Source organism: Channa argus, chromosome 3 (assembly GCF_033026475.1).
Source record: "Channa argus isolate prfri chromosome 3, Channa argus male v1.0, whole genome shotgun sequence".
In the NCBI taxonomy this organism is placed as follows: Eukaryota; Metazoa; Chordata; class Actinopteri; order Anabantiformes; family Channidae; genus Channa; species Channa argus.
This window is the reverse complement of record NC_090199.1, coordinates 18,670,399-18,695,982: the sequence shown is the minus strand read 5'-3', so window position 1 is coordinate 18,695,982 and position 25,584 is coordinate 18,670,399. Positions and strand designations below refer to the sequence as shown.

Below are 25,584 nucleotides of genomic sequence, written 5' to 3'. Positions count from 1 at the left end.
ACAAATATTAAATCCATCAATCAAGCCAAACGAGACTAAAATGACCAAAGAATGAGGATTTGCTGCTTTTGACTAAATAATATAGTATAACCTAATTAAACTGTGCTGGGAATATGTAAAAAAACAACAACAATCGGTTATTGATTAATTAATTAATAATTGAGTAATTCAGGTAATTAAAATACTAGTTTTTCTATTTTCTAATGAAATAACAGCTTATAATTTACAAATATTTATTTTCCTATGTTGAAAGCCTTGTCTGAATTGTACTGTGGACGACTTACTAAACCCAATAAAACCTAAAAATGGAAACATAAGCCAGATGACTCTTATTTCAAACTTCAGAAACATCCACAACTCCACACGGTGCATAGTAGGATTAAAGTAAGTGGGAGTTAGTCACTGCAGCAGCATGATAGGTAGATCTGGCCTAATAGTGTGTGTCTATGTAGGAATGTGTGAACCTGCAACAAGAGCAGGGGTGTGGCACTGCTGATGTGTCTGAGGTGGAAATATGATACAACACTCCAAACTGGTAAAGAGGTTAAAACAGACTGACTGAATATGTTGTTGTATTTCTTTTCTTCTGACAGTCCAATGGGTCACATCACATACATAAATGCCAGTCTTGTATTGTGTCTAATAAAGTATTTTCTGTAGCGTTGATCTCTCTGTAAAAACAAAATGGAGAAGTAAATTTCCTTGACAACCAACATGAAGCAACAGAGACATCATCTCAGTGCATTATAGCTGTATGTCTAATATGGGGACAAATGTCTACCTGCACTTTGTCCACCATCCACCAATGAGCTGTGAGCTCAGTTTCCTGCCTTATATGGTCAGAGAGAGCAGTCGGAGAAAGACGGAGAAGAATATTTCCAGAAAAGAGAAGACTGCAGAGCAGAGAGGTGGAAGGAGGTGTGGTCCTTTTTTGTGTTTTGGTGTAAAGTTTCTTTTTAAACCCTGTTATTACCCTGAGCCCCGGTGTTCCTCTTGGTTGAAATTTGTCACACATCAAAGAATGGCTGATAGTAATGTGAAGGTAGCATGTCGCAGCATGAATGACACACAAATAGGTGTCACTGTAAGGTGTACGCATACACTGTGTATATTTAATGCTTTTACTGTAGGCAATAAAACAGTAACACGCAAACTTCTCCAATATTAATCCTAGTTCTCGTGCAGTTTAGATAAATAACAGAAAAACAGTAAAACTACTTGGTTGCACGTATAAAATACTTGCATTATACACATAGGCCTAATTCTCACTAATATTATGCAAAATATTAGACTAGGTCTCATAAATTCAAAATTTTAGAAAAGCACCCTCTGTTGTTATATACGGGCTTAGTTTGACTGCAATTATTTTTGCTTTTTACTAAAAATATTAAACATCCTTTAAGCTGCGACTATCAATTTGCTGCTATTAAAGACATTTTACTGATAAATTCTGTTTGAAATTTATGACTCTGTGTTTTTTTTTACTAAGTCACCACCATCCTGTTGGCTCATTTTTGCAGCCACAGAGCAGTCTGTTGTTACGCCATTTCATGTGTAAGGCTTCCTGCACCTCGCTTCAGGACAGAGAAAAAGTCCCACACATACATCACAAAAAGTGAAAGGTGATCCATGCCTAATGTTTCGGAAAAGTGCACACACTAGTAGTGTGGATACTACAGCAACTACTTAACCAGATCAAATGTGGTTAAAATTAGTTGAAATCTGCATGATGTGTTGTTGTGTGAGCTCTAAGCTAGGAGCAAAGCAGAGTTAGGTCAAGTCATTAATTGTCATGTGGGTAATTGTGGTAAATTTCACCGAAGCAGAAAGTGGAGAGGCTGTAGCAGACAGATGGCTCTGGTGGATACAAGCTTCTTCCTTGTACTGTCAACACAATGCAGGTTTTACCTAAAGTCATGCAGTTACTGTAAACAAATGAGACAAGTAGAAGTTCAATTACTTAGATGCACAAACACACGCAGTTGATTGAATCCTGTCCACTGATTACATCTTAAATTATGAGACATATGTGACAGATCTTTGAAATCTTCTAGTCTTGGCTTTCACAACTAACATTGAATAAGTAGTGCTCCCTGCTGTGGACAACACTGGATGTTACAGCTGAAGTGAATCCACACTTGGCTGCAGACACAGATCAGACTGCCAGCAAGATGGACAATTTTTTTCAAAACGTCTTAGTGTGTCAGGCTATTTCGGTGATTGATGGCTATCGTTTTCCCTAACCACTCAGCCTTATTGATGGCCTCTGAATATATTTGTATATTCATGATTCATAATCAGTCTAAATTAACAACCTCCGGCTAATACCTAGGTTGACAGTCCACCATCTTTGTCTGCTACCAGACTTCCGTGCCTGGAAGAGCATGTCTGAGCTGCTCATTTTCAGTAGAAAAGCAAAATATGGTCATGGTAACACCATTAATCTTGTATCATGTTAACAGAAACCCTAAATTACAAATGTCAGAGTGCAAAAGTGTCCATGGGGAAGACAGTAAAGTCCAAGTGGTCCCAGTGTGAAACAGTAAAAGGTACACTTGCTTTACTGAATCCTGTTTCCCACTGATCAATACAATAAATGTATAGGTCATACAATATTTTAAGTCTATTATACTTTTTGAGCATCCTTTATTAAAAGAACATGTTGAAAAAAGGAAAGAAACAAGTTGTCGACTTTTTATATGTTTTTTATTTATTTAATTTTTAAGTATTTTATTTTTTTCTCAAAAAAAAAAAAAAAAATCCTGAGGTATTCACAATATAATGGCATTTATTGTTTTTGAAATGAGACTCTGGGGGTGGAATAAAACACCAAAACAAAATTAAATTAAAAAGAACAGGTGGTAAAGCTCTGTTGATTGATACAACTGTCAAAATAATATTACCATGGTGTTGTACATACAACACCATACCTCTGGTGACTGAATCAATCCTTTCCCCACCCTGCAAACTAGCAAACTCATGCAATCCAAACAGGCTTAGGAAAAAACCCCAAGCAACAAACCTTGATGACATTTCAAAGCAGGTATGTGCCACCTCGCTAACAGTGAGTGCAGGTTAAAAACAAGCCGATCAGACCACTATGAGACTAGCTATTAGCAGCTGAAATACTTAAATATTTGTGAAAAAGAAATCAAATCTTCTCTTTAGCAGGTATTCTGAACTGGATTAAAATATCTCAAGGTTCTAAACAATATACATTTTAAAAGAGTTAATCAATCACTGGAGTTCAAATACACCATGCTGTGGCTTTAAACAATGAGCCGTTTATGGGGATCATCTGAGAGGGTAAACAGTAAAAAACAAAACAAAACAACCAATGTCTCTAAATCCAATAGTCACAGTAAATCCAGAAAGGTGCACCTTACTGTGCTGCAGGTTTCTATTTTAACCTGTTAATCTGTTACTATGAGGACTGTCTGCGAGTGTGTGTTAGTTGCTTTCTGTACACAATAGTAAGATGCCAATGAGAGATCACTCCTCTACCTTGAGTCCTGTTTGCCCTCCACTAAAAATGTAACACACATAAAATCAACCCAACCCCCTGAAAAAAAAAACATACAAATGACCAATAAATAAATATCAGTGAAAAAATACACTGTTGAATCATTTTTTTGCTCCGTGTCACAGATCTATGATTGATAAAATGACTGCTGTGACTTTAAGAAAATAAGGAAACCATCCAATATTCTCCTCTTTGCACAACAATTCCAAAATCTGCAACACAAAACAAAACAAAATAAAACCCATCACAAGTGCAACATCAGCCACAACAGTCTCAGCATTAAAAAAAAAAAAAAAAAAAAGCTATGGTATTTAACCAATCAGCTCATGACTACAGCATCAGACAAACCAGAAAAAAAAAAATCCTAAAATAAAATAGAATAAAAGTAAAATCCATAAGCAGTGGGGAGGGGTGAATAAGAAAAAAATAAGAGCACACAATTTATGGTAACAAGAAATAAACTGATCATAATATCGGATCAAGGAAAAGAATAATAATAATAAAAAATACTATTAGACTTTCAGTTCAGCGGTTATCTTTATGTGGCATTTTAAAGAAGGTGGACAGACACTACAGCGTAAAGGTGATAATGACGACTGCTCCACCTCGCCAGGAAAAGAAATCTTTAGAAAGATGCTCTCAGCACTGTCTGGGACCACACATTTATGTCTTTGTTCAATTTGGTGTTATCTTTGCCCTGAATAATAACAACAAAATAATAATAAACAGTAATAATAATAATAATAATAAAAACAAAACGGACACAAATAAAAGCTAATAATAACAATAATAATCACCATCAATAAAAACTTTTGGTAGACCAATAAACATAAAACACACGCTCTTCTCGCTCACACAGCTAAATGAAAAGAAAGACACACTGAACATAAATGAGGGGAAATAGGACATTTTGCTAACAAACACTGTCGCTAATAAAGATACAGCTTTTCCTCCTTTTCCACCTCTTCATCTAATGATGGGTCCAAAGTGAAAATATATATTGCAAAGTTGATAGAGAACATGAAAATGGCCAAAAAAAAAAGTCACAATAAATTCACCATATTTGCACAAAACAAAAATACAGACTATATGTGTAAAAATCATAAATAAGGATAAAGTTTTGTGCATCCACACCCCAACTGACCATTGTCTTGAAAGAAGACAAAACAATGCCAGTTACAGTGGTGACAATAACATGCAATTCATATACTTACAGCATTGATCTGCATTTCCCCCACACTACAAACTCAAGTCTACCCCAGATCCCTCCCCAACCCCAATACAATCCTTAAATATTTGTCAGCTCATTCAAAACACACCTCTTGCTCTCTCTTTGCTCTGTGAACTAGCTGAAGGTGGTGATGGTGATCACCTGGGAGGAAGGTGTGGGGGGCTTGAAAAACAAAAATCAAACACACTGTCGTCACCTCCAGTTTGTCAGTAAATCTATGAATGTACAGGAGGCTTTAACCCCCCCCCCCACTGAAGCAAGCTGACATGGTTTAAATGACTGCATAGTGAAAATGATATTTGGTTTACTTACAGATGCGCTTTAACACACACACGCTTGCTCGGTGCCAGGGCACAGTTCAGGTACACACTATGAACTAGCTGTTTTTATACACCGCTTGCTTCGCACCTGGTAAACAAATATACACATTAAGCTACTTATTGGCAGTAGCCAGCATTGATGTAAAGATCGGGATAATTTCACACAGTTGTGTGTGTGTGTACAATTAGACAATTAGCATTGATACACACACAAACACAGATTCACTGGTGTAGTGTGGGTCTGTCACACAATCAGGTATTTAAATGGAAATGCATGCTAAGAGCACAGTCAGGCGAGTGTGTGTTTGTTTGCAAAATACACATTAGCTTAATAACAGAGAACCTCAACAGTGGGAGACTGGGTCCAGGTTTGTGTTTGAACACAGCTGAGACACACAAACAGAGTTGGAACACCAATGATACACCTCAGGCTGTGCTGGCAGTGCAGTACAGCTGATAGATGCAAAGCACCAGATCTAGGTTTATATACAACAGGTGTTAGCAGGGAGGCTGAGCAGAGGGATCGTGATCAGCCCTAAATCCTGTTACGTGAGTGGGGCAACCCAGTCCACTGCTGAAGGTAAACCGTGGCTTTAAATCAGTTCCAGGTCATATCCTGGTCATGGGATTAAAACTTGACAAAGGCTGAGCTATCAGAGTTGTGCCAACTCGCTGTCACATCTGCTTAGGGGCCTGAATAATAAAGAACAAGACACATCTTTGGGCTTCACTCTGTAAGATCTGATCACAACCTGAAGACTGGAGATTAGTCAAAGTGTTCGTCCCATATGGACAGAAGTTTACAGTTACAAATAATAGGATACATTTTTATTACAGATTTAAAAATACTTCCTTTTGATGAAAGCTTTGTTAAGTGATTTTTGCTTTTGTCTACCACACCTGACAATGCTGAAACTTTCAAACCCAAAACCCACCATTTTAAAACAACAGTCCACTACTATTAAACAAAGTTCCGTTAACTCATCACAAAGAGCAGCACTTAGTCTGTGAGTTTGATGGTACAGTTGATTTGATCATATAAACACACTCCTAGCTGCATTAGTAAACCCAGAGTAATGAAATGCAGGACTGGGAACATTGAGTGAAGCCCAAAAACAGTAAACTGACCTTACATCCTGACATGGGCCCTGTAAGTCTGATTCACTGAGTAGAGTGATGAGTCAGCTGGTTTTATTGCCGTGTGTTAGTGCACCAGTTTCCCCTGTACATTATGACACACACGGCACTGTTATAATACAGTGCCCCCCCCCCCCCCCCGCCCAACACACACGCCTTCTCCCAGTAGCGATAGAGAGAGCTTTTATATATATCATAGCCAAGAATAATCAATTATAATGTCAATAACAATAGTCATAACAATAACAACAATGCTCTTTCATATTTTTTGTTAAGTTGTGGACACCTTTGGTGTGAACTGTCAGAGTTGTCAAGCTTGTGGACAGACAGAGGGAGAGATGGATGGACTGAGTAAAGGATGTGACAAACAGCCTCTGGACAGACAGCCCCTCTATTCATATCTACACTGTACAGTTGTAGTGTGACAATATATGTGATTGACTATACATCCATTACACATATGACTACACTTGAGGTGAGGTGTGCGTTTATATTGTGTGAGTTAGTACTTTCTGTGAAGCCAGCCTCACTTCACTCTCTCTGCTGATCTGTTTTACCACCTCTCACTTGCTTTTGCCCTCTTCGCTCTTTCTCATCTGTATTTGGTAACATAATTAAACATTGCATTAATTCACTTATTTGGCTTAAAAGAAAAAGAATAAATGTAGTTGTCCTTTGGGGAAAAGAAGTGACAGCAGCGTCTAAAGCAATTAAAGGTAGCAGCAGTAACAATGTAATAAATAACAGTTTGAACAGAACATTAACATCAGTAACACAACATGCTAACACACTTGCAAAGATCACAAGGTTGGTGTAACACCATAAAAGCTTTTTTACAAACAGCTAGCCTCAGACCTCAGCAAACCTGTGTAACTTGGGCTAATGTTTTTCTCTTCTCCTTTCTCGCATGTTTACTTCCTGTTATCCAACTTCGTTGCAGACTTGTCTTCACCTTCCCATCTCACTTTCTTAGTACTCACTGTCTCCCTTCTCACCTCACTTAATCCTCTATTCTCCTTCTCCATTTCCATTTTAGTTCCACTCACTTTTTGCCATCTTGACGACATCCCTGGATCTTTTGCTCACTCTCTGACACTTGACAAATTTCCATCTTTGTCCTTGCAATTATTCAGTTCTCTCTGTCTAGCAGTGATTTGGTTTGGTGGGTGATGGCGAGTCGAGTCATGAGTATGCACATCTAGCAGGCTTTGGCTGTGACCCTGTAAGAGGGGTGGCAGTAGGACTCAAACTGGTCAGCATTTTCCTGCGCTTATGAAGTACATGGACACAGCTGACTTGTTCACGTGCATCAGGCTGGTTTATTCAGTCCTCTAGGCCAGGGGTCTCAAAGTCAAATTACCTGGGGGCCACTGACTAGGTTGTTCTCATCTAATAAGGCCACATAAACACGGTATAGATTTTAACTATACACTCTACAGCGACGTTAGTCATCTTTTTATTATGCTGGTACACTAGATAGTGGATTAATGTTGCTTCAGATTGTGCTGAAGGAGAACAGAAGCTTTGCCCAGCTCTCTAAAAACTTGGCTGGAAAAGGCATTTTGATGTCTGCACACCAAATCAAATCTAAACACTGTTTCAACTAATGACGAGTAGGAAAATTATTTGATTAACTCAATGGGAAATTCTTAAGTTTTGTATGAGCAAAAAGATGTGTAGAATTTCTTTGCTATTTGCTAATATTTGTTATCTACAAACAGATGTGTTGACAAGAAGAGGCCTAAAAGACTGATTTAAAAAACATAATGTGCCATTGCATTAATAAAAAAAACAAAAAAAGATCAGTTCCTTTTAACAATTAATTCAAAACACATAGACTGCGGTAAGATTTTAAGGGCCCCCAGGGCAGTTGTTTGAGACTCCAGTTCTGGGTTTTAAAAAACACCCAAACAAGCTTAGTTGTTTCTTCCTTTATGAAATGTTGAAGGAGCAGACTCCAACAACGACAACCCAAAAGCAGCCTTTGGTGTTAAAATACTGTGGAGCCCTACATCACACTAAACAGCAGAGGCAGACAGAGGTGGACAAAGAGGAAGAGGTAGACAAACAGAGAGTGAAGGGAAGAGAAGCTCCACAGATAATAAGATCTACTCCATTTAAAAGTCTTTGTACAAGATAAGCTCCTCTCTGCTTTCTCACAGATTAAGCACTCAGTAACAGTTTATAAGACTCCCAAATATCACCTAGGAGTGTACGACCCTCTTCTTACACAGTTTTTTCATCTTACACACTTTCCTCCTTTCTGCTTGTCTTCTGTTATCCCTCAAAACTTTTAACACTGGTAGTTTAACCAAGTCACTTTGAATACACAAAACCAAAAACATCTTCCTTCTACAAAGCTAAAATGCAACACTAATTTTTTTGTAACTCATTTTTGTTTTGTTTTTCCAATTACACAGCTGCTAAATATTATGATGGTTAATGAAAATCACTATCTTTGCATGTTAAAAATGATCATTTGTTCTTATTTGTGTGTTTAGAGCTGTTGTGTGTAGAATAAATGACTAAGAAATAAAATCTCACTTATAAAAACCAGTGACTTTGTCTTGATAGCCACACCCAGACACACACACACACACACACACACACACACACACACGTTTAATGATACACACAAACACACACAGATACAGCCTGAGAATATGTGATAGTAGAAACACCTGAAGAATTATAATTGCACTGGACATTGTTGTGTCCTCCATAACATTTATGTACAAGAGCAATTCATGTTTGCTAATGTAGCAGATGCTTTGTTCCAGTGTGTAGTGACTACTCTGTTGACTAATCCAAGGGCTTGGATCATTGCTGGAGACAGACATAAAGATAAGAAAATAAATGAAAGGCGGAGGAAATGTAGAAAAGCATACAAAATACACACAGTTTGTACTAAAGTGTGTGTAGCTGTTACACACACTGATGTGATGTGGTATGATAGTGTGAAGAAATGTAACAGTGTATACATGAAAAAAGCTAACTACAGTGTGCACCTATTTCTGTCCCCTCTTCCCCGTATCTGCCTGTCCAGAGCAAACACGCTGAATAACACACTGAGCTACCTGTGTCATCCATTCATCAGTCCATCTCCCCACCTGCTAATCCAGAGCTCGCCATTAAGTCTAAGTCTCTCCCTCCTCTGTGGGCCATTGAGGGTCTCCGTTGGACAGGTGGACAGCTGGGCTGGGTCTAACTTTAGGCTTAGCTTCTGACGCTGGACCAGACTAGGAGAGACTCTGGGCTTGGCAAAGCTAAATCTAGGCTAGACTAGCGTATGGCTAAGCTAACGCTGAGAAGGACTAGGCTACCTACTAAAGAGCGAGTGGAGCTGGTGCTGATGGCTGTAACACTGGCTGCTGCGAGGTGACTCGGTGCGATCCATCACTGTCTGAAACCAACCGGCTACTTCCACGTCCAGCACCTCGTAACGGCGGATGAAACTATGCTCCTGGATTAGGAAAACGGGCACAGAGATACAGAAAGAGACAGACATGTTAGTTCCATTTGGACAATTTGCATATTTTCGTAACTGCTCACAAAAACTGCCCACTTACCAGCAGCTGGTGGTATTTTGGCCTTTTTCTGTGATCCTTTGTGAGGCTGAGGAAAAGAAATGCACATCAAGTAAAACTGTAATTTAAACATATTTTAAAATGTATTTATTAAAGTGTAAATTTAACTCACCAGTCTTTAACAAAGGACTGGAAGTCGAGGGAGAAGCCCATGCCCAGAGGCAGTAGAGGAGGATCTTCCTGCAGCACTTTGGTCAGAACCTCAAAGTCCGTCTTGCAGTTCTTGTAGGGAAACTGTCCCGTGGCCAGCTCCACCTGGAGGATACAAGGGCTTATTAACATCCACTACCATAGACTATAACTGCTTTATGTGTTTGTAAAGAGACACATTTTTTCATCCATTAGCAGTCACTTTATTTCCTGGAACTAAAGGGTGTTTAAGATTTGCAAGGTCAATACATTTTCAACTCCTATGCAGCAACACTGCTTCCAATATGATGTGAACTAGATGCTGGGTCAGGTCTCATCTCATGCCCTGCAATTCACTTTCACTGTTTACATATTGTGTAAAATGCATAATGTGCTGTTATTGTTTTAGAATTGAAATAAGTAGAACATTAATTATTTATATATTAATTTTTTTTCATTGTCATGCTGGATAACTAACCCAATGTCTAAATTCTGTTTTGATAGTTTTATAGTTTTTATAGCTAGTGGGCGACTGTGGTGCAGGAAGGTAGAGCAGTTGTCCACCAATCTCACAATTGTTGGTTCAATCCCCGGCTCCTCCGGTCACATGTCAAAGTGTCCTTGACCAAGACACTGAACCCCAACTTAGTTGGTCCTGGTGAATGTTGGCCAGCTGCATAGCAGCTCCCCCACCGGTGTATGAGTGTGTGTGTGATTGTTAGTGTGAATGGGTGATTAAGAAGCAGTGTAAAGCGCTTTGAGTGCTGATAGGTAGAAAAGCGCTTTAAAAGTGCAGAACATTTAGCATTGTCCCAAAGGCAGAACACCTCAATTAACTGCTAATAAAAATAACTAAGCTGCAGCCCATTTGTTTCCATCTTAAACTTCAAAGTGGCTACTGATATCATGTCTGTGAGGAGGCTGCATTATCAAGTAACCACTGACAATACTGTTTTAAGCTGTAGAAGAGTTGCATTTTTTTAAAATGTCATTGTTCATGTCCACTTAGTGCAGATTGATTACTGTTAACTCATGTAACCCTGTCATTATGACATCTGTCTCAACATTACCTATTACCCAGAAAATCATAGCTGTGCATGACAAATAGAATTAGAATAATTTCCTCCTTACAGTTTAAAATGGGGTAATGTTAAAATTAATTAGATTTTTCAATGTCATAAAATATCACAGGCTCAGATTACAAAAATAAAAAGATATATAATAATAATAATAATAATAGTAGAAAATTTGGTATTAAATGGAAATCGTCTTACCAGTGAGATGCCAAGGCTCCAAACGTCTGCTCTGATGTCATAGTCAGGTTTGGTGGGATCTGGAGGGTCTATTCTTTCAGGCTGCCAGACACATAAACAGGGAACACTGTATAGAAATTTGGTGTGTATTGGTGTAAAATGAAAATTCTGATAGCATCCATTTATTTCTTGTTTATCTGTGGGATTACACTCACGGCCATGTAGGCAGCACAGCCAGCGCTGCGCGTCTTGGCCTTGGAGTCAACGAGGCGTCCACTGATGCCGAAATCACACAGTTTGATTTGACCTTTAGCATCTAGAAGAATATTTGAGGGTTTGACGTCCCGGTGGATTACACCGTGTTTTTCTTTTAGGTACAGTAACGCTTTCACTATCTGGAGCAGAAACACAGACACAGAAAAACTAAGCTAAGAGCAAAACAATTAAGTGAGCTGTCATACACATTCCTATCTGTGTGTTTCTTCGACTTACTGCCACTGTCATCTTTCCAAGGATTCGCTCTGGAATGGGGCCCTGGATTCTCTTCTTCAGCTTTTCAGCACAAGTTCCCATCAGCTCCATGGCAATGAATACATCCGTCTGTACACATAGAAATACATAAGACTTTTTACTGAAATTTAAGTTTAATATTAGACATACAGACATTTCGCTATTTTTGGAACACCTACATTGGTAACTATGGCACCATAGCATTGGATGATGTAAGGGCAGTCGTGACTCTTTAGCACCACATCCAAGTCCATTAAGATTCTCTTGTTCTCATCCTTGTTTCCTGTACGGCGCATTTGCTGGTGAAACATAAACAAAACTTAGACGTGTAAGATTTCTGCCATCATTTGAATGTAACATAGGAATAACGCATTAAGGAATCACAAACAAGGGTCTCCTCTGCTCAGCTGATTGAATGCCTAATTGTTAAACAACACGGAGAGCTACAATTAAGTCATCTCTTAAATAAGAGGGCTATTATGTTGGGTTATTACCACCACTGTGTTGGTAAACTAGTCAGAATTAAAGCACAAAAACAATGAAAGAGAGAAAACAAAGGGAGTTCTGCATCAAGCTCCACTTGACATTCTATATGTTTTACATAAGTTAATATTTGCAGCTTATTTTGATGTAGAGTCAGAAGCTTTGTAGCTGATTATGACAACCTTCTGTTGCTTTTAACTTTGTGTCACTCACTCATTTTAGGTCAATATGGCCTTACAACCATGCTATTCTGTATTAATCTGCGAAAGAACAAAACTGGTCGCATGAACACAGAACAACTGGAGTGCAGTAGGCTCTTACTTTGACAGCGATGACATTACCCGTCTTCTTAAACCTCACTTTGAAGACCTGTCCACAGGTCCCACTTCCAATCTCCCCCTCACTGATCAGGTCTGTCACCTCCGCTGGATACCGCTGTGATAAAACAATTGTTCGATCATGCTTCAGACAAGTAAAATGTTAAGTTGAAGCTTAAAATGTTTAATTCTGAATTTCTGTATCATAAGGAACAGTGTCACCCTCTTGGCCATTTAATAACCAATGTTTTGATGTGTAATTAAGCTTCTCACCCCTGGGCAATGCTTGATAATACTAGCACACAGTGGGAAGATGCATCATTTACCAGCTTTATTAAAATTTAATCTTAATGGTAACTTTGATGATAGGAGTGACATCTTATTGAGTGCATGATGTAGTAACCCCCTGCACTAATGAGAAGATTTGAAAACAATCTAGAGTGTAATGCTGAGTCACATCTTAAACATCTTCAAACCCCGAATGGTTCTGATTAGGATACTGGGTGTGAAGGTCTCAGAGAGGAAAAAATCTAAACAAAATGATGCCAACACATAATCAATCACCTTAATCCTTAATTTTATCTTCTTATACATCTCTTTTTATAATGGTCTAGTTAATGTCAAAGAAAAAAAAACATGGAAAGAATCAAGGTTAATTCAAAATAAGAAAGGTGAAGAATATCATCAGCTTTAGCATGGTCCACCCTGGTGCTAGATCTGTATTTTATAACATAGTGAAGATTTAAAGTTCCAGTCTACATGTCTTACCTGACCGTCAATCTTCAGATACCCCGTCTGTTTCATGATCTCCTGCAATTTCTGATCAATTTCTGCACTGTGAGAACAAAAACACATAAAAGCCCACAATGAAGTTTGTTTCAGTGTACAAATGTCAATTAGCAAGAGGATTCTGACCTACAAATGGATATTCTGTGAGTTTCCTGTACACCTGTTCCTTGTGGGTCCATCGTATCTAACATAATCTGTTTGTCTACAAATAATCCAACATACTGCCCACTCGCCAGTGTGGAACAAATACGAGTGCGCATACAGTGCATGTGTGTGTTCATGTAATCATTTTGAGTGTTTGCATAATCAATTCCTCTGACAATCCATACTTCTTTGTGTTACAGAAACACTCTGCACCCTATGTGAGTTGTAGTGCAACAGTAGCTGTAACACCCTTATGGTTATTCAAACATTACTGAAAATTATTTCTCAGTCATTTTTACTCAGATAAAAATTTGTGTGTGTTTAACAGTCAACTTACTTCTCTAGACTCTTCTGTAGACCGTATGGAGGTGTAGGGAGGGTGAGCATGTGTCGTGGGCGCCCGGGGTAGGGGTGGTGCTGAGGTGAGCTCTCTGAAGACGACGAACGGCTGCCTCCGTCATTGGCCAGGGGAAGCTGGAGTGCTGGGTGGAGGGGGGATATGACATTAGAAATAGACAGGAGACTGGGGGTAGAACAGAGTATATGACACGCCTCAGTGTAAAAGGGCTTTGTTTATTCATGGATTAATTTACTCCATTGTTTTTGGTAATTTTAAGATGTTGTATGCCCCAAGACAGAGATAATGGTGTATTAATAGTTATAATATTTAATTAATAGTTAGTTAACTATATTAAATGTTTTTGTAATAAGCCTTTATAAAGTCTAAAAAAAAAAAAAAAAGATTCAGATGAGAAACGTAAAGCACGAGTTAAAATGGCCTTGGTGAGTTTAAAGAATCTTTCACTGTAGCTATCTAGACCTTGCTTTATAGAGAAGTAGCATATGAACTTTTTCTTTTTTATCGCAAATGCTAAAGCGTTGTTTTTGTTTAATTGATGTCCTAAACAAAATGTTAAAATAAACAAAACGGTCACCTCAGGGAAAAAGCAACACAATTCCCAGGCACAGACAGAGGTAGCATGGGGTTAGCCCAAATCTTGGGAGGTTCAGTTAAGGGAAGTGGACATTTTAAAAGCAAAACATTTTATCACAACTTGGATTTTACTTTCAGAGATTTAGGCATTTATTTTAACAGTTATTATAGACCTGTACTTACTTGAGAGGCAAATAACAAAACAACACTAGTCAAAATATAAGCAGTCAGTCAATTAAACAGGTTGTAAACAGTTAATTTGGAGTAACTAGATGTAAGCACATTACACTGAAAATAATTTTGATGCACAAGACATCAGTGAGTGCACAGTGTGGCAAGTACAATCTGTGAAGTGTTTACAATGGGTAGTTTGAGTAGTAAATTTACTTATCTTTTAAATTTACTCTTTTTAATTTACTTCCAAATTCCTATCAAATAAGTTACTCTTTGAAATACATTTAACTACCCTGACTACCTTATGTTTGTTTTTCCACTTGACATTTTTAGCAGTGTCAATGTTGCAATGTTATCATAACCAATAGAACGAATGGCTGAAACACTGAAAATAAAACCCATATTGTAATAAACTAGTTTGCCATTAATGCTAATATTAGCCAGACAAAGCCTTATTAATGCACATAAATTGCTTTATATCCCTGGACACCAAGAGCAACTAAAACTTATATCCACATAAATCAAACATTGGTGTAAATCACGTCAAAGATACCAAATATCATGGGAATAATTTAAAGTATTAACAAAGACTTGTGCATGTAACCAAATGTTCAGACAGAAAGTCAACAGTTATGGTAAAACAGTATAAATGACTATGAACACTAAAGACCCCCAATTACAAGTTTAAATCCCTACTTATTAGCAATATCACATCATGTTCAAAGCTAGTTTGCAAAACATGTTGAGAACCATGCAATTGTTACTATTATAACAATTGTAATTGTTTTTGTGGTAGTAGGCTGGCAACTGCTCTGAGAGTACCAGCAGGAGTTTGTATCCATGAGTCACCTGTGAATGGTTAAGCCTGTAAGGGGAGAATCAGTTGGGGGGGGTTAGTGTAGAAAGAAAGAAAGACTCAGGCAGTCTTGGGCATAGATCGCATCTCCACATGACTCCAGATGGATGGATGGCATGATGGACAGACAGCACTAAGAGGAGGAGACACACAAAGACACTTGCAGGCACTGTTGAACTGACTCCTGCTCGTACTAGTTCGGCTGCTAGAAGAAGACGAAGGGGGATGCCAGTAGATTAACACACAAACAACATCTAACAGTCCAATGTGAGATATACAGAAAGACAGAAGAAATTCGGCCAAAACTGCACAGCACAGACTAAGCTGGAAGTCAGACAGGCAGTCAGACTCAGATAGAAAGGCAAGTCTTCAGTTGGCACACAAAGAAAAAGGAGAGAGAAAGAAGCCAGTGTGTTCACAGCACTCCTGCACATGAACCAGTGGGGATGCTGGATTAGAATCTGTGTCAAACAATAACAACCCAAAACATTGTGCCGTGCAGAAAAGCCACATGCACCGTGATTCTCTGCTTCCAGCAAAATGAAGGTTAATCTTCTGACACGCTTACACAAACACACACGCGCACACACAAAATTTCAACACACACCAATTCTGCCCTGCCACTGAAACAGACAAACACAGACAGAAAGAGGAGAAGGGATTGAGAGATGGAGAGAGGGTGTGATTTGAAAGGTGGTGTAAATAACTGATTAAATTAAAGTATCGCTGCTAGTCAGGGACATAGGTTAAACTTTCAACCATTTAGCAGAGATACTTCTTTAGTTGTAAACCTCTCAGGCACTAGTGTAAGGAATTATGTGTGTTAGTGAAAATTAAGTTATATGTGTGCAGGGAATAGGGTTGAAATGAAAGAAAATTGAGTGAGTCAACACACCTAAACAATGTGGTTAGTTCCCAATGCTTATGAAACAAAACTACATCTAATCAGCTGGTGTGAATACGTTACTAAAAAACAACTAGTTGCTGTATCTGAAACTCAATATGTACCACTATATCTGGCAGATAGTAAACTGAATGATCTTCTGTGGACTTACTGAATCTAATAATACATTGGCATAAAAGTGTTACAAAGATGAACATAAATCATTACAAGGAAATAAGTAGTAGAATTGTGAGCCCATTAGTCTCTCTAAAAAAAAGAAACAACAATGATGAGAAAGATAGGGACTGTATATGTTTTTAAAGCCAGTAGTACTATGAAATCTGAGATAGAAGATAAGGGAAGAAGAGGTGAGACATGAAATTGGGGAAAGAGGTGTAGGGACAGGGGGGTGCAGTGGCAGAGAGAGTGATGGACTGAATGATACCTGCACGCTGGGAGGGGGCTGGAGCAGGACTGAGCTGGATCACGATGACTAGACAAGAGGAAAGAAAATACACACACACACGCACATTACTGTACTGCACTACTGACACAATCACACATGCGTGCACACACAGACACACCTACTCGATCAAACGACAAATTGGAAACAAAGTTTGCACTATCATTCAAGTTCTCTTTACACACACAACCCCAAAAACACAAATTTAAGTGTTGTATATTCAAAACTTTCCGCGTCAACAAATACTATAAAATGACCAAAATCACTAAATCTTTCTCATCAATATGTCTCTGAAAGTGGCTTTAAAGCTTTGTTGTAGCTTTATATAAAAAAAATAGTCAGCTATTAGGTAAACAATGCTGTTGCTTGTTAGAATGTAGTACAGAAACATTAATGGATAAGCGTCTGCAAAATGACTAAATGTAAATTTAAATAAATTCTATGCCAGGCTGCTTAAGTAATATAACAGTAAACGAAGTAGTGCAAATATAAATTCTTTATTTTCTAGAAAACTATTTGAGGATGAGACAATATCAGCATTCAAAATTCTTTCTGAATGAGAGATTACGAGTATTTAACTGTTTTCTAGAGTACTGCATTATGAGTAGATTATAGCTGCTGTTGGGCTTCTTAGTATTTTCAAGTCTGTTTTTACTGAGTCCTTCAGAGTTAGTCAACTGTTAATGTGTCGTTATCACACTGTTATCATAGAATTTTCTAAACACTGGTGAAATGCGATTTGCTGCTATGGAGAATTCATGACGAATGAAAATAAGTTCATTGAATCTAATGTGCCCCTGTCTCTGCTGTAGAAATTAACTGTAAAAAATGTTTGTCTCACAAGTTTAAATTTATGCATTTGTTTTATTAAGATAATTTGCTGTTCTGTAGTTTCATTATCATTGTCTCTATAGTTTGATAATGGCTATGTTTGATCACTGGTAACACTGGGTAGGTAGAAATATGTAAGATGAAATATGGTTATGACATTGCCATCACCTGATCATGTAGTAATACCAATCTGATAAATTGGATCCCTAGCTTTTGGACATCAAATCGAGGTCTATGTTTCAGAGGAAAACTTTACACTATGAATATACAGACACCAGACGGACATAAATGTATTGTTATTTTGGTCTTTTTATGAGATTTGTTGACAATAGGAATAATACAGAATATAGCCATACTTTCTTTAAGCTCATAGACACCTTCTTTTTTTACTTTTTATTTTTATACACACACAGTCTTTACAGACACCAAATCTACCCTCAACACAAAAAGAAAAACGAGGTTTGTGCTCTCAAACCTTACATGAATGGACAAGACGCCACGATCTGTAAGAAAGAATCATCTGTGTAAAATCAGTGACAGGAAATTCAATTCTTGTATAGTTGCAAGGAGTTTTAAACGTCCACTGTTGTAAATGTAAATTAATAAAGAGGTTTACTCCCTCATTATAGTGTGTGTCTCGATGTTGTACGTCCAAAAGCATGTTGCAGACTTTCTGCTGCACTAGCCGGGCGATTTGGCTGGTTCCTCCTCTACAGAAGGTTCAAGGGCCCACCGTTAACGTTACTGCTTCATCACGTCTTAAACATTGACTTTATATTCACTGATGACTGTGACAGAATTTATTTAGTGGGTCAGCGGCATTTTTTTTTTCACTACATGTAATGTGAAAATTGTGTTTGCAAATAAAAGGATGAGCAACGGGGTGAACGTTATGCTGAACGTTAGTTAACGTAGGCTAGCGGTTAAATCGATAGCTTGCACAAATTAGCGTCTGTTTCGTCAAGAGTCAAAAATGACACTAAAGTTAATGTCAATGCCGCAAGAGACACAATACTCGGCTTAACAACTGGGCAGAAACGTACTGAAGCTGGAGATAAAAGACACGTATGTACCAATACAAAAGCAGACTGCAAACTACCATCAAATTTTCAGCTTGACGCTGGGCCTGCCACCGGCCATCACTGAGATTGCTAACTTTCTTAGCGTAGCATGTTTGACAGGACAGAATCAAAACAGATTACGAGAGGTGACTGCCAGCGTGATATCTCATGACAACTTCTATTTTTTTCTTTAGATATTTTGGTTTACTCCCTCCAGAAATTTCCCCGCTTGTTAGGTAAGTGCTTTGACACTAAAATGAACCGAGTAAGCTGAGTCGGTGTTTGTTTATGTAGCTAGCTTGTTAGCACTGTAGTAGCTAGGAGCAGCATAACAGCCCGACTCCTTCCCTCCCTCCCTCCGCTTCTCTGATCTTTCCCTCAGCTATTCTGGCCGTTACCGACTCCCCGGTTCTTCCCGGTGGAAACTCACTCGGCCTCGGACGTGATCGCTGCGGACTCATGTCGATGTTGAGGTCGATTTTCCGGCGAGCTTCTTCATTTTCCTGCTTTAGTTTCTCCTCGATTCGCGACAACCTCTGTTCCAGCGACGACATCTTGAAAAATTGAGCACCATGTAGTTCCCAGCAGAGCTCTCGACTCCCCTCTCAGGCAGGCAGGCAGGGCTAGCAGCACACTGACTGACAACTGGACGGACACACGCGCGCGCACGCACGGACGAACACTGCAGTAACGTAACAACGCACCTAGATTACTGAACAGTACATCCACCTTACAGAGCCAGTAACAGTAATTTACCCAGTTCTTACAGGTGGGGTTGATAAGGAGTAAACAGATTTAAAAATTCTTTATGAATCACTGATAAGCAATAATTTATTTGGTATAGTATGTAGCATAAACCAAAGGTGGGAGCTACAGTAAATATAGCCTAAGCTTATATACAATGTTGTCCCCAGATGGGCCTCCAACAACATGAAATTAAATTAAAATACATTGAGAACAAACAAAGAAGCAAAAAAGATTTACAGTAAATGATACAATAATTAAATGATAAAATGACAAGCACCAGATTGGTCACAACCACTTGACTGACCATATATTCTATGTAAGAGCTGCACCACATCTGGACTAAATTTAATTTAGTACTTTTTAACATTTACAGCATCAGACTAAAATGTATTACAGTGTTACCATTTATTTACTACTTTAATAGATTAAATATGAAGGAATATGTGGTAAATTATTATTCAATTCTTTTAGAAAAGCTATGACTGTGCGTTTCTTAGTAATAATGCATTTATAGATTTTGGTAAATCATTAGTAACATTAGTAAGTACTTAGGTCCGCAGTTGTAACAGTAGCATTAAGTATTAAAGGCTGTTGAATTTTTCTGTTTCTAATAGGCTATTAGCATTGTAGTCAGGCACTAGCAATTAAGTACATAAATCATGCGTTCACAATCTATCTGTAGTAAATTCAACTTGCTCACATTTGGCTTTCCAGAAAATAGTGGTGAAACAAGGCATTTGCAATCTTCCAAAGGAGCCAAAAAATGTGTTGTCTTGAAAGACAACATGACAACAAAGTTGTCTGTAATGAATTATAACTACTAAAGCCTTTAAAAATTTATGAGACTGAGTTTGCTCAATTACCAATATACTATACACATATTAAAGCCTTTTCATGCATGCAAAGATTCATAGTATACCGGTTTTTGTGCTCTTGAACTTATTACAAGGTCTTAACGGAAATGCAGATTTTAACCTTGAGGTCCCATTGTTCTGAAACTCCAGCTATTTGTCAAAACCACAAAATCTGCATCATAGTATTCTTTAAAATCTTAATCATTAAACAATTTTTAGAAATAAAATACCAAACATTGAATAGTGCCAGCTTCTCATATGTAAGAATTTGACAGTTTGATCTAGACCAAATATCTTGAGTTCTAAGATATTGTTAGAGGAATTTCTGAAGCATTTTTTAAAAACATACCTACTAATATTCACTCATTCAGAGATGAGGATATGAAATAAATGACATCTATTTAAGAACAAAAATGTCAAATAACTGACTTAAGAAAGCAAACAGATCATTCACCAAATTTTGATAATCAATTAAATTGTTTGACTTTTGTCAAGTTCAAACATTGTTTTTCTACTGACAAAATAAATGTAGTGGTGATCTTAAGTCAGACACAAGATGCCATTTTTTAAAACCGAAATGTATTTAAGTTGCTAATATTGCTAGCTTCCACTTTTTGGTATCTGTACTTCAACAGACACCCCAATTCCGTTTAAAAGAAATAAACAGACGTAATACTCACTTAAGGTTTTTTTTTTTATAAAATAAATCCACTTATACTCTCACATGGTTTGCTATTGTCATACACAAGATAAGTAAAAACATCATCATACATCTAAATTCACAACAATCCTGCTTTGTACTCAGAAATAGTAAAATGTTATAGAAGTTTATACCACTGGGTCAGATTTGATCTGTATTTGGGACGTGTCTTTTCCAATTAAATCATATCCTTCATTTACAAATATCATCACCAAGAGAACTTATTAGCTGCTCACTGTAGTAGCAAGCTCTTGATTGGTTCTATTTTGGGAAAGAAGTCAGACCCAGATTTAAAATCACTGAAAGTAAAACCCTACAATGTCTGTGGGTAGACTTTAACCTGTTGGTGGCTTAATTTCATAAAACAGACACTTAAACCACAGTTATAGCCAGTTTTTAATGAGTTCAATGTTAGATATAATTGTTTTGAAGGGTACTTACTTTGTGTTCACAAAACTCTGATAGCATTTAAATAACTGAATGGAAGTCTAAAACACATAATGTATAGTCTGCTACTTGAACATCAAGTATTAGTGTTTTGAAAAAAATGCAATAACCAGCTTGCCAGGTAGCTTTTATGCTGACGGGCTATGGGTGTGTGTGTGTGTGTGTTTGTGTGTGTGTCTCAAAAGATCGAATTAAAAATGCATGCAGGGTATTGAATTAAGCATCAAGGAGTAATCAGATGACTCCTTAACAAATGTCTATTTGTCAGTACATAACTTTTGTCAGAAAATTAAAATCTAAGGAGCACAATTTAAAAAAAAAAGTGTCTGGTCTCCAGAAAATTCCATAGTCCAGTTTACAACAGTGGTTATTTACCACAGTTAACCTATAATTCATATAGCACAAGTTATCTTACTATTTTCAGTACAAATTCACTCTGGATATCATTAATTCCAATGTAACAAATTCTCTTTAAAAAGAAAATTAAGAGTTTTCCTGCAGCACACAAACACTTTCTGCTGCTGTTTACAAAGGGTTTTCTGAGGATCAAATACACATACGTATGTAAGGCATTGATATGAGAGGCCACTGAGCAACCTCCTAAACAGTCAACAGTATGAAGAGCTCCTCCTCTTGCAGCTCCACAGGTGACTACGCTGACAGATAAGAGGAAGGAAGGAGGTGATTTAAAGGCTAATTTTTGCGAGATACACAAGTCACAGGTGTGTTGTACAATGGTAGGAGAGGGATCTTTCTTTGTCCTTCATTCATGACAGAATATTTTTGTTTTCTCAGTTAATCTCTGCAGACACACAAAACATAGACTTCCTTGGGTTTCTCTGCATTAATTCACAGTATAGTTAACAGCGGATAGTTGGCAGAGACCTCAGGTCTGCTCTGACTGAAACACTCTTCATAAGACTTCATAATCAAACATTCCTCGAGGCCTGCGAGCCCCCTACTCGCTAGCAGAGATCAGAGACGTAGTCGAAGTCCCGGAAGCTTTCCTGATCTTTGCGGGAGAGAACGCGAGGCTCACGTGGAGGTGTGAGCGTTGGAGGTTCAGTGGTGAACTCCTCATCAAAGTTACTGACATCTTCTTTGCCGCCAATGGATGGGACAAAGGGAGGGGGCACCTTTCTTTGCAGCAATGCGTCCCAGTCCATATTCTGTAGAGAAAAGGTGGGAAAAAATTATGAATTAAGAATGTACTGATGTTTTCCTCAAAGTGTCAAGTAGGACAAATAAAGATCTGTTTGTGTTCACCTGCAGTGTAGGTGTGAATTTCCTTCACTTTTCCTCCCAAAATGTTTAAATTTCAAAAAATTTACTGAACATTTTTATAAAAGGACTTTCCCGTGTTCCTCTCATTCAGCTATTCTCACAAACACATGTTTTACACCAGTGGCTACTATAGCTGAGGTACAGTATTTTACTCCAGGACACTGAAGTGTGGAAATGAGGAATGGAGAAACTCTTCAGTGTGATCATAGCTGATACTGCTTTAATAACTGAATGTTTCCTGTTGCTGCTTTGCATCCTATCACATCCAAACAAAGCTAATACATGCCGTCCTATGTACTTAGAAGCAGAAAGAAAACATTTAAAACAGCATCATGCTGAACAGTTTCATTACAAACTTAGTCACAAAAAATCCTCCTCACACATTAAAAAAAAAGTGTACTTACTCTAAAAAATGGCTGCTTCTTCACCTCCTCTGCATCCTTCTCACCAGAGCCCAGTCTTCTCTCTGGGTTTCTCCTTAACAGCTATTTGTGATGACATGTACACACAAATAAAAAAATTGAAAAAAAAAAAAAAAGTGGACATTGCAATGGATCATCAACATAACCTTTGTGATTGTGTGTAAGTGGGTGTCAGTGACTACATGTTTCACATATTATGTTAGGGGCAGTGACTATCAAGTATTGTTTGTGGGTGATAAAAAAGAGAGAAAGAGAGTGTGCATACGTGTGTGTGTGTGTGTGTGTGTGTGTGTGTGTGTGTGTGTGTGTGTATTCTTACTCTTCTCATGATCCCAATGGCTTCAGTTGAGAGAAAGCGTGGGTAGCGGACTTCATCATTCACAATGCTGTCAAACACTTCCTCCTCATCATCCCCTGGGAATGGAGACTACACAAACATGCACAAAAATCATATTGTACTCAATAAATTCAATTTCAGACATTTGAAATTCACACAGCACTGTGTTAATCACAGTAAACATGTGACATTGAATATATAGAGATGTGTCATGTCTTAAATATACCCTCTTTGTGCAGGTACATACTGTAGGAATGTAAATGAGACACCTGAGAGCAAAGAAATTCAGCATATTTGCTACAATTCTTTTATTAACACATGTCACATGGTGTGATTCCACTATGAAAAATAAATTGTAATAGCCATTTAAGTTAACTCTTTATACTGTGTATTTGAACTCAAAAAAAAAATAATAATAATACACAAAGCGTTAAACACATTATCAATTTGATGAACATTAGTTTAATCTGTTACTGGTATGCTGATAGGTCAAAATAAACAGTAATAAATAATAATAAATAATAAATGTTACTTTAATTTAGACCTACTTAGGTCTAGTTTAGATAAGAGATTACAGATTGGATGACTTAATTCTTACATCCCAGTGGTATCAGAACAACAGATCTTTTCTCCTTTTCTCATCGTTTTAATATGAATGTGATCAAATTCATCCAATCTATCTAAAGAGGAACACTATCTCATCTACAAGCTCTGCCGTGAAAGCACAGTGTGATAAATGTGATATCAAACTAACAGGTTTGTAATGTGTGTTCACATGGAGACAGATGTGTACTAGTTCTCACCTCTCCAACCAACATTTCATAAATGAGGACCCCCAGTCCCCACCAGTCTACTGCTCTGGTATAGGATGTATCCGTGAGCACCTCTGGGGCCAGAAACTCTGGAGTCCCACAGAAGGTGCTGGTTCGGTCCCCATAACCCATTCCTACAGACAGAGGCAGAAAGATTGAAACTGTTTTTGGCTGAACAATTTTACTAAAGAAGGAAAACTGGACTCAATTCCCAGCATGGGAAATGAAATAAGCCCATTAGTCATTAACAATATTATTCACCTTCTTTACACAGTCCAAAGTCAGCGATTTTTACATAACCATCTGTGTCTAGCAGCAGGTTATCAAGCTTGAGGTCTCTGGAAGAGATCGGAGGTGAACAAATGAAAGTAAAGATGAGTGTCCCTTTACATCATTTCACTGACCACATCAGAGGAAGAACTGAAGAAGTTTAACCCTTAGGAGTCGACGCCCGCACCTGTGCAGGTTAGGGTTAGGGTTAGGATTAACCCTAACCCTAACCCTCAGACCAATAAGGGTTAAAATAGATACAATATAAACATCAGAAGCTCATTAAGTGTCTAATAAGAAGTGAATTCAGAGGGATAGTTGAAGCATTTTATAATTTTTCACAAAAAGATAATGTAATGATTCTTGATCTTGACTATGGCGTGTGGAAGTTTCCACTCACCTGTAAACAATCTTATGGTCATGGAGGAACTGAAGTCCAAGAACCACACAGGCGGCATAAAACCTGAAGTCAAACCAAAGAAATATTACACAGCTGCACTATTAAATATAATAATAAAACAAATAAAATCTGACTCGTATAACAAAGAACATTAATTTTACTTCCAGATAATATATCAACCACCGTTACTAATATAACTACTACTACTGCTATTGTAAACACATATCTTCAGTGAGAAATTTGTGGAAAATGCTCAGTGTATTTATAGACTAACACAATCAAAGAATACATTTTTTAAATGCCCCCATTTAACATTTCTTCTCCCCCTTAAACACATGTATTATGTTACATACACTGCTCGTGGCTCTGTGAAGACGTCTGTGTGTATGTGCATCATCAGGTCGCCTCCTGCTGTGTACTCCATAACAAAACACACATGCTCTGGTGTCTGGAAACACGCAAACAGGTTGACAAGGAAGGGATGGTGTGATAGGTTCACGATCTCAAAGATGCGCTTCTCACACATCAGACTGGAGGGGAGAAGAGTAAAGGTGTAAAGGTAGGGGTGTAGGAAGATGATGAATAGACAAAAGAAAGTAAACATTAATAAGAGATTAAGGATGGAGGGACAAAAGACAAACAGATATTTAGGAGAACAAGGGAAGAGAAAGAGATGAAGATGAATA

The 25,584-nt window shown here is 37.9% G+C and overlaps 2 protein-coding genes across 8 annotated transcripts in view; both read right to left on the bottom strand.

Annotated features, from left to right (window-relative positions):
* Positions 1–2,785: 2,785 nt before the first annotated feature.
* Positions 2,786–19,270, bottom strand: map2k7 (mitogen-activated protein kinase kinase 7). Of its 5 annotated transcripts, XM_067497509.1 has the most exons (14): positions 19,056–19,192; positions 18,045–18,274; positions 16,716–16,763; positions 13,761–13,905; positions 13,259–13,325; positions 12,495–12,608; positions 11,870–11,989; positions 11,673–11,780; positions 11,396–11,575; positions 11,202–11,282; positions 9,911–10,053; positions 9,781–9,826; positions 9,539–9,674; positions 2,786–9,037 (listed from the first exon to the last, which is right to left on the bottom strand). In XM_067497509.1, the coding sequence occupies exons 2-14, from the start codon at positions 18,223–18,225 to the stop codon at positions 8,940–8,942; spliced, it is 1,467 nt and encodes a 488-aa protein (XP_067353610.1). In that variant the 5' UTR covers positions 18,226–18,274; positions 19,056–19,192; the 3' UTR covers positions 2,786–8,939. The 5 variants fall into 5 exon arrangements, with proteins under 5 accessions (XP_067353610.1, XP_067353612.1, XP_067353613.1 ...); XM_067497511.1 differs by lacking the exon at positions 18,045–18,274 and having other exon boundaries at positions 19,056–19,270; XM_067497512.1 differs by lacking the exons at positions 16,716–16,763; positions 18,045–18,274 and having other exon boundaries at positions 19,056–19,270.
* A 1,631-nt stretch (positions 19,271–20,901) lies between these two features.
* The window catches only part of pkn1a (protein kinase N1a), a 46,873-nt gene continuing 42,190 nt past the window's right edge, over positions 20,902–25,584 (bottom strand). For all 3 annotated transcript variants that reach the window (XM_067497507.1, XM_067497506.1, XM_067497508.1), the window contains exons 17-23: positions 25,252–25,428; positions 24,899–24,961; positions 24,490–24,566; positions 24,220–24,362; positions 23,399–23,506; positions 23,062–23,142; positions 20,902–22,542 (exon numbers count right to left, since the gene is read on the bottom strand). In XM_067497507.1, coding sequence (XP_067353608.1) covers positions 22,339–22,542; positions 23,062–23,142; positions 23,399–23,506; positions 24,220–24,362; positions 24,490–24,566; positions 24,899–24,961; positions 25,252–25,428 — 853 coding nt within the window. In that variant the 3' untranslated portion in view covers positions 20,902–22,338. The remainder of the gene's footprint in view (positions 22,543–23,061; positions 23,143–23,398; positions 23,507–24,219; positions 24,363–24,489; positions 24,567–24,898; positions 24,962–25,251; positions 25,429–25,584) is intronic.

Coding starts and splice junctions, on each gene's coding strand:
- map2k7 (XM_067497509.1), bottom strand. CDS start 18,225: ATGCTTTTGGACGTACAACATCGAGACACACACTATAATGAGGGAGTA. Junction 10,054..11,201: donor GGAGCCTTGGCATCTCACTG/GTAAGACGATTT, acceptor TGTATCCTCCAG/GTGGAGCTGGCCACGGGACA. Junction 9,038..9,538: donor CCAGCTCCACTCGCTCTTTA/GTAGGTAGCCTA, acceptor GTCTGTCTCCAG/CAATGATCCAAGCCCTTGGA.